This window comes from Eurypyga helias, unplaced genomic scaffold (assembly GCF_000690775.1).
Source record: "Eurypyga helias isolate BGI_N326 unplaced genomic scaffold, ASM69077v1 scaffold44780, whole genome shotgun sequence".
NCBI lineage: Eukaryota > Metazoa > Chordata > Aves > Eurypygiformes > Eurypygidae > Eurypyga > Eurypyga helias.
The window spans coordinates 12,723-22,330 of NW_010227164.1; the positions used below are offsets into that span (position 1 = coordinate 12,723).

Sequence of the window (9,608 nt, forward strand, 5' to 3'; positions counted from 1 at the left end):
CCTCCCGCTTCCCGTTGAACCCCGTTCCCCCTTGTCCTGTCACTACAGGCCCTTGGAAAAAGTCCCCTCCAGCTTTCTTGTACTGGAAGGCTGCAATAACATCTCTTATACTCCATTTTCAACTTAAAAAAATGTACAAAGACATATTTACATTTGTTTTTGAGCACCAGCAGTATCAGACAGAATGCTTAAATAGAGAAGCAAAAGAAAAATTGCAATTACTCTTTTCCTTATGCTCGTTTCTGAGAGCCACTGGGCACTTTCAGTATTAAAGAACAGAAAAGAAGTGGCTTAAACAGGTGCTGGTTTACGCTGTTAATTTAGTCTCTCCCAAAAGAAAGACAGGTTGTTTCACAACTTCCCTCGTGCAATCAGCAGTCTCAGGCTTCGTCAGTCAGAAATATTGATTTAGTCAGATCTGACCACTGAATGAGCCCAACAGCAGCACAAGAGCCACGGTTAACCAGCATATTCGGGAAGTTCAGGGGTGCTTACTCAAGCGACAGTCAGTCACGCGTCAGTCACACTAATTAGGGTTTTACCTGGTATCATATACATCCGAATACAGGTCAAACTTGTAGGTGGGTTTAAACTGCAGGGGACCCTCTACGAATTCCTGAAGAAATGCTTCCTTCTTTTTTGCCATGTTCAACTGCAGAAATAAAAAGTAACTTCTAAAGATTATGTTTAAAAATCAGAGCGTAAAGGGTAATTGGGAAAGGAGCTGAGAAAGCACCATCCAAGGAGAATCCAACATTTCAGTCCGTACCACGTATTTGGAAAGGTAAATTCAGGAGTGCCTCTGTTCCTACCAGAACTCGAGGCGAACTGTTTAAAAGGTCTGTAGTTCCACTCTGAAAAAATTCCATAATAAGCTTCTCTTAAAAGTAATTCTTGAGAGAAGAAAAAGGAGGAGAAACTGAGGTGAGGAACAACTCACAAGCCATGGAGTTCAACGCAAGATCAGTCAAACACGAGCACCGCGAACGAGCAGGAAAACCAGATGCCTGCAAGTAACTGGGGCTTCTGAGAGGCGAGAGAGCGAACAGCGAGATCTGTTCCACCTCAGGACTACTCTGGATTTGTGGCTTTTAGCAGCAATTGGAAACTTGGGAGGTGACGTCAGCGCTGTGCGTGTATGCGTTCAACCAACCAACCCCCCAGCAGATCAAGAGAACACACCTGGTCCTTTTCCCACAGCAGGTTGTAACGCTTGTTATTTATGGACTCTCGGACAAAATGAATGCCGTAATCTGCTATCCGGAAGTTCAGATCGCCAAACCAGAAGAGAACACTAGAAGAGAAGAGCAGAAAGCCACGCAAAATGTACAGGAACCCATTACCAGGAGGTAAGAATTCGATGGAACATCAACCATTATGCTAATTAGGTGTGTTAATCACTTAGAGCACTTCATCCAAACAGTTTAAGCCCAAACATGAAGTAGTTACAGAGAGGCATACCCAGGGGTAACCTCCTGCTAAACAGGACACGTTAGGGAACTGAAACAGTAAATTAAGTCCTTGTGTTCTTGGCGCTTGCTAATCACTGCCTGGCATGAACTCACCCTGAGCCTCCTAACAACTTCCATCTCCATCGGGGACAAATTTAGAATCACATTCTAACACCAGGTAAAACAATTGCCCAAACTGATGACGTGTACGCAGTTGGGTACGTCAGTCCGCTAACGCAGAGCTCCGGCTCAGTGCCTCGGGGAAGCAGGGCTACAGACACGGGGTCTGTCCTTACTAGGGAAGGAAGCTGTCCCTGAAGCGCTGGAGCGTAGTATCGGCCACGTCGAGACACCAGCAGGGCTGCCCTTCCAGGTCAAGCAGCTGTGCCCTGAAAACCCCTGCTTGCAGCCCTTTGCTCAGGGATGCGTATCCCGAGCTTGGTCTTACGGAAACAGGACATTTATCGTGATGCGTCTTCTCTGACAATGACAGTAGGTGATTTGCTATGTGGCTGCGCACACAGTCCCGAAAATGGACCAGGTGAAATGGGAATATCAAGCACTTAAGCTAAGGTAGGAAAAGCAATGATTCTGAAACTCATGTGTCACACATTTTTACCTAATTTTAATTAACTCATTAACAATTAAAGTGATATTACATATCTAGTCTGGGTTTTTCTGTCCTGGCAGTTTTATGGGTATAAAAAAATAAATGAAAATACCAAACTAAAAATGTTTTTCTCAACCCTTTTTGAAGTGCTTCTATCACCATCTCTGGACTCCCTCATGAAAACCACAGAGCACACAGACAATTCCTGCAGAATTAAGGAACAAGTTCTCAATTAGTGACCTCAAGCACGTTCGTTTGGGGTTGGTTTTTGGGTTTTTTTTGTGTGAGACACCCGAGGCAGTGTAATTCACACAGCTACAGAAATCCTCACTTGAGGTTTCAAAGGCTGAGCAGTCCTCAGCCAGACACTGAAGCTACCACACCAAAAGGTAACAGGCAGCTCTTCAAAAAAGGGAGGAAGATAAACATTTAATAGTGATTTTTTAATGGAAACGGGCTTCAGCTTCTAAAGCTCTCCAGCACATCGCCTGTGCAGTACATGCTAACAGATTTAACGTCAGGTAAGACTGGGAGAGAACGGTCTTGCAAGAGACCTCCATCTTCCAGGTTATAGTTTCCTCCAGGATTCAGGGTCACGCTGAAAAGACATTTAAAATAACAACGATACAGGAATCCAAAACCAGAACTCTGCAGTGCACGGGTTTACTGCGTAACAGATACAACCAACACAGAGAGAATCGGGTCTGAGCAACTCACTCGTGATCCAAGGTACTGGGAACATTCTCTCCTTCAAACTGCATTTCCAGGATTTTCTCAAAGTCATCCAGGCGCTGCTCTGTGTTCTCCATGTGCGCTGGCAAGTGGCAGTTCATGAAGCAAACTGTGTGACCGTAGAGGGACATGCGAACGGTGACTCCTCCTTTGTTCCCCTGCCATGGAAGATCAACACCATTCTCTCACTACAGCCAACACCTGCAAACATAACTATGAACACCACCTGTATCTTTTTGAAGTTATTGAGACTGGAACCAATACAATTTCTTCCTAAGTTTTTGCCTATCAGTTAATCAACTGGTAAAACTACGGGCTGATCTGCACACTGGCATACAAGGCTCAAACAGGCAAGCCTTGCGGCTCGTCAGCTGATCCATTTTTAATGGATCTCCTCCCTCCCGCCGTGAACCATGCCGAGAGACACACCACCACAAGCACAGTGCCCAAGGCAACAGAGCCTCGGCTGCTTCCTTACCCAGTATCCGTACAGGCCGGTGCGTGTGTAGTGCGTATGGACGTCCCGTATGAAAGGGAGGTGGACGTGCTTCACGAAGACCAGCAGCAGTAAACCCTGCATGCGAACGGAGGAGAGCTGCAAGAGACATGAAAGAGGGCATGGTCATTTCCAGGGAGGGATCCGGAATTCCTTGGGTCTAATCCAAAGGAGCTTTTGGGTGAAGAGGGCCACAGGGGACGGAGATGATGGCATTCCCCTGCCAAGCCCGGCTGCAATACTGTGAGAGGCAGACGCGTTTTGGTGCTGTGAGAACGTGTCCTTGCGGCAGCCTTGCTTACAAACAACCGTGATATCAACGCTAGCTGTAAGGTGACATCACAAACTTGAAGGTGGCTTCCAAACGTGTGTTTGCCCAAGCACCTTCAAGCGCCTTCCTTCTGCCTCCTCAGCCTCTTGTTTCTACCTCTAAGCATCCTGATCACGAAGAGCCAAATCCTTGGGTTTTCACTTCCAGCCGTAACAGCGTGCACCTACGGGTCCTCCAGCAGGAGCAAGTGTTTCAAACTGAAACATCCTTCAGCATACACCTAATAATTCTAAATGCCATTAGGATGCCCCAAAAGCACAGCAGTTACTCCCAGGCATTTGTAAAACCAACGAGCTGCCATCAGCAGTAACTCTGGCTGGCGACACCTGTCGAGACTGACTCTTGGAACGCTTTAAAAGCAAAGGAGCACGTTAGACACTCCTTAAGCTTTAAGATTTGTTTGTGGTTCAGTTGGGGGTTTTTTGTGTGTGGAAACAGTCTAACAAAGATGTTCACTTAAAATTTATGACCTTCACAGTGTTCCTGGCAGGAAAGACAAAGTTCATTGTGTTTGTTTTAATGATTACATTTGAAATATATTAATTGTAGTTCGATTTTATGGTGGATGAACTTGGAGAAAGTCTACATTAGAATAAAACCCGATACTGCAAATAACACGGCCTACAAAAGTGCTGGAGAAGTACACAAACTCATGCCAAAATTTAAACCAGAATTCCTTCTTTCTTTGCCTCCACATCTACACAATTAAATGATGTCAGAATCCGTGTTACATTTGCAGTGACCTTGAAGCCAATAAAACACTAAGCAGTTGAAATGATGGAGCTCAATTAGTAGGTGATGCACGAATATTTGTATCTGATCAGACAGTTGGTGCAACTGGTATCCTCCTTCCCATAACTATGTTCATGAGATCTCAAGATCTTCCAGTCCCTTTCCCCTTTGCTACAAGTCACTCTGCTGTGGGCCGGTCGCCAGACATTTCCCAAGAGCCGTACGAAATCTCCTCTCTGCATGTCCTGAGCATCCAGACCCAATGAATCCTCCCTGCAGCTAGCACTGGTCCCACCGATACGCGGTGCCACATCAAGCACAGACCTCTCCTGCAGGGGGGAGGTGATTCTGTTTGTGGTGAAAGAACTGACTCCAACCAACTTAACGCTCTGAAAAGGGTCCCTGTGACTGAAGGGACAGGGTGCCCAAGGATGGCAACCACCCCTTTGCACCCAACCCTGTCACAGGTCAGCAAAGGGATAACTGTTCCTCTTCCTCAGCCAACTTCCCAGACCAGTCCTAGCACAACCCCTCTCTGACCTGGCCTGACAGCCCCGTTCTTACTGGAGCTAACCCCATCCTGCTGACCGCTGCCGGGTGGCAGCTCCCTCCCTCCGCGTGGCCGAAGGGCCAGTTTATGATGAGAATTCAAACTCAACCATGCGTGCCGCAGGAATTCCTGTTAACTGCCTGTATGCAGGGCCTGAACATCAGCCCACAGCCAGATTTTGAACGTTTATCAGCCACGACTTACACTAGAGTGAACAATGGGGTTTTCTTCCTTCTTGTAGCTCCCTAAGGGCCCTCTGTTTTGTTGAATCACAGTTAAAAGAATGGCACAACTACTGGGCCTGATCAGCATGCAGATAATACAATCATCTCAGCAAAATCCCCCTGAAATAATGCTTGATTTAGAGAACCAATATAACGTTCAAAAGGCTTTTAATATCTTTTTATTAGAGAAATTCAGGATATCCTATGTTTATTGTCTGCCCCAGATATTACCAAAAATCTTGTCTTTTAAACTACCAAATGAGATTTCAGGTCTTTAATCAAAAATAAAAGTCAGAAAAATATATATCCCCACTAAAATCCTGGTTTACGCAGATGTAATTTATCTTCACCTGCAAACAAGTTGGGAAATAAAGAGAAACCTTACCAATCTTAAGGAAACTCAGTGCCATTGCTGGGATACTTAAGTGAGCGTAGGTGCCTAAGCAGAATACGTTAGGAGCATCACAATACAGCTCCCCAACACTGCACAGAGCAAAAACAATTCTACAAACAAGAGAGAGACATTGTGGCCCCAAGAAATATGCTGTTGAGTGTGATTTCACATTACATTTCATTTTAAATCATCTTCATCACTCTGTTCCTCGAGAATGTACTGTTAGGAGAGGAGTATTTGTCTACCGATCACGTGGTTCTGCGGCACTTACACAGGCCATCGCCTGTATATGAACCACTTCCAGCTCTTTGTCAGCTAAACTATTCCCACTGAGAAATGAAAATCTGTACGTCCACTTTTTACTGCTAAACTGAATGGCATTATTAAATAGAGAAAAATAAAAATTGCTTTTATCAGGCAACCAGGGAAACACACGTGTGATGGCGAATTACTCCTAACACATGTGTACCTACTATGGACACCTGCAACAAACACCACCAACTTCTCTTTTATGGAGAGTCTGAGGGTAAAAAGTCTGAAAGGAGCTGGGGTTGACATTTTCCTTTACTGCTGTGACATTAAAGAGATGTAAACAATTACCTTGATATATCCCAGGGGAGACAATACAGCCATGAAAAAAATGCTCCATGGATCGTCAAATGCCAAGTCAGACAGAAAATTGGTGATTCTTGAGTTCACCTCCTGTAAGCTGAATACATCACAGTTACGCCCACCATATCACCTGGTTTTGACAGAACACCTATAACCTTTTCAGAACACTGAACACAGCATCCTAAGAGACCCCTTGCAGCGCAGAGCTCTATTTCTGCTGCTCACGCTCTCACTGACAAGCAGTTTAACCCACCCACAAGTACAACGCACCAAACCCTGAGAAAAGCAAAGTTAAAGGAGTTTAACTCCTTTAACTCCTCATCCGGGTGGATGAGGTGCTGAAAGATATGGTTTAGTGGTGGACAGATACGGTTGGACTGGATGATCTCTAAGGTCTTTTCCAACTTAGTGATTCTATGATTCTATGATTTACATACGCCTGAAAACAGGGTTCAGGAGAGTGCTGGACCCAAGATACGTTATGACAAACAACATGATTGTCAGGTCTTTAAAATTTCTAAGTCTGGAAAACACAATGGCAGATTGTGCCCAATAAGCTTACTCTAATTTATTTAAAACACGCTGAATTTTGGATAACCTTCCTATCAAACTGAGTATGCCTCTATGTGCCAACAAAGGACACAGCAGCCCAAAACTCTGTGTGTTTAGAGAAAAGATACTCTACATTTTGTCATAAAACAACAGCAGAAAGAAGATTCTCTTGCTATAAATCATCGCTGTTGAAGTCTGCACCCTGTGTTAGCAGTAAGGCTAAAGCACCTCCCAAGCAGTGAGTCACACAGCGCAGCCTTCCCAGAACAGCTGCCGAGACGTCGCAGTTTTGCAAGGAACCCACAGAGCAAGTTCTCAAATACACACTTACCCTATAACGTACATGTCCATAGTGGGGCCCAGTGAATTGAGCTGAAGTAAACTAGTGACATCCGGAGGTGGAGACGCTGTGCCCACGTTCCAGGTAACCAAGTGCAGTCTACAAACAAAAATCACACAGAATCAATGATAAAATGAACGAACAAAACCAAGGATGACATGTGAACAGGTCAACCTAAGAGCATCTGATCTCCCCACAGAATTTCTACCTAGAGAAAAGATTTTTCTGTCACTTCTCATCAACCAGAAACCTATTTATTAACTAGCATTACAAAAAAAAAAAAAACCAAACACAAAAACAACCAACTACAGGGAACGAAACCTGAATTCTTGCCACTTATCCTTCAGCTTTTTCCCCCAGATAAGGAAAGCTTCATCTAGAGTGCGAGACACTTCTTCATGAATTTCGTCGTCCGAGCTGATGTCCTCCACGCAAGCCATGAGCTGGGCCACGCGCTGGCGGAGCTGGAAGCGGCCGCTGGACCCTGTGCTGCTGACACTCGCGGAACGGCTGCGGAAGTTGTGCAGGCTTTCTAAATCGTTTAGGGAGAGGGCTGCCGAGTCTTGAAACGCATCTTCGTTATTGAAGGACGCCATTTGCTCAAAAGAAAAGAATAATTACGCTCTGGAGGACTAGCCCATGAAAATCCTCAGCGTAACGGCAACCGGCGGCTACGAGTCTTCACTGGTGCAAAGTTCTGCATTGCTTGATGCTCAGTGACAGAGACGCAACGCTGGAAAAACCTGCAGCATTGCCACGCTCAAGGGGCTGTTACAAAAGCTGGGATCACATCCTACCTCACACAGCGAATTGTTTCTTCATAATAGATTTAATGTGGCTAATTCTATAAGCTCAGGATTTGAAAGAATTCATTGCTGGTTTGAATCAATCATGTGCCTCCATCCGTAGGCTAGTACAAATGTAACCTCCAGCTCCCAAACGTTCAAATGCACAGTGCTGACCAAACCCAAGCAAACCACTGCTCCTCTCCAGCACTGTCAGATTCATTTGTGTGCCACAGGACTCCTCTATCGCTTTTTATCAGATGGTAATTTCACTATCAGAGCTTCTAAAAAGGGATTCACTTTACTGTCAGTCGTGTTACATGTGAGGCAGACTCAGAAAATAATAAGCTGTTTATTTTCCATCCATCTTAGTGTTTACAGGGACCCTAACGGTTAAATAGTGAGTCCCACCAATACACCCACTATTACGGGCACATTTTTATCCCCCAATCATCCCCTTGCTCCAGGTGACACACAATGTATGCAGAAGAGCTGGAAAGTGAACTTGTATACTAATTCAAGGATCCTGATTTCTCTCACTGACAGATTCTCTTTGTAAGGCTACGCTGAAGTCAGCCAAAAGCTATTCTGAAACGAGTTTCTAGGAGGAAGGGGGAAAAAAAAAGGTACGTGTGCTGCAGATCTTATTCTGCCATCAGAGATCTGTCACTCAGGAACTCTCTCCAGCTACTAATTTTGTAAGACAATTATCTGATTAAACAAAACCAAAATAATATTGAAGTCATCAGTCTTTACTGACAGAAATTAACTTCCTCAAAGTGCCCAGCATCCACCATAAGAACACGGGAAAGACGGCAGTGCCAGAAGTTACAACAAAAGAAAACACACTTGTAAAAATGTCAAGATCATCCTTAATAATTCCGTTTCACTGCAGGTTATGATGGTGTTTGCAGGGAAAACCTCGTGAGGAATGTCCACGCAGCTGCAAAGCAAACCACCCACAGCACTGTGCAACCCCAAAGGCCTAGCGATGCTCCGACTCCGTCCAAGGCCTGTCCACAGTACGGAGGGGAGACCAGTGGTACCAGTTTTCATCTGCTGCCACAGCGACAGCCAAAGGGAGACGGACACGGCCCAAACGATTCTGGAGAACAGTCTCAAGCGTGTGTCTGCAACCCCATTCCCAGACACAAGCAAACCCCTCACGACATCACTTAATGTCAAGGATTCCTGAAATGATTCAACAGCAGAGAATTTTTTGGCATCACAGTGTTTACAATACTGCACTAAGATAACTTCTAAGATCTTCGAGCAAAGGTCAGCGTTCGGTCTGTTGGGGTTTTTTTGGTTTTCCTGTTGTAACCACCCAACTACCCTTTAAGCAGACTTCTGCAACCCAGCCCACAGCGCGCGACACCAGGGCGTACGGCCACAGGACACACGGCGCGAAGGCGCAGTGTGAAAACAACGTCAAAGCAGGAGCCAAAACCTCATTCAGGCCCCTTCCTCCTCCCGACAAGCGGGGAATCTGAGGCACCAGACACACGAACAGCAGACGCAGCAGGTCTCGCCCTCATTAGACGGTAAATAGGTCTCGGAAAGTCCCGAGCCCCACACAATGCTCAGCTGAGCCTCCCTGAAACGACTCCAGCACCGACGCTTTCAAATCAGAAAATCAGCTTTCCTACTCTACTCCGTATGACTACGTAACATCGCCAATTAGTGTAACTCCCTGGTAATAAGCAGAAACACAAGTTTCGCTAATCCTGAACTAATTATGTAACGATTTAGCTACTTTTCTCCAGGACTCGAACAAGCCACGCTCAGACCGGCGCCTC

General features: G+C 45.4%; 1 protein-coding gene across 1 annotated transcript in view; it reads right to left on the reverse strand.

Moving 5' to 3' along the window:
• Positions 1–7,116, reverse strand: part of INPP5K (inositol polyphosphate-5-phosphatase K) — a 12,195-nt gene extending 5,079 nt beyond the window's left edge. The window contains exons 1-6 of the mRNA XM_010155480.1: positions 7,016–7,116; positions 6,121–6,229; positions 3,272–3,388; positions 2,779–2,951; positions 1,183–1,294; positions 543–652 (exon numbers count right to left, since the gene is read on the reverse strand). Coding sequence (XP_010153782.1) covers positions 543–652; positions 1,183–1,294; positions 2,779–2,951; positions 3,272–3,388; positions 6,121–6,229; positions 7,016–7,035 — 641 coding nt within the window. The 5' untranslated portion in view covers positions 7,036–7,116. The remainder of the gene's footprint in view (positions 1–542; positions 653–1,182; positions 1,295–2,778; positions 2,952–3,271; positions 3,389–6,120; positions 6,230–7,015) is intronic.
• Between the last annotated feature and the right edge of the window lie 2,492 nt (positions 7,117–9,608).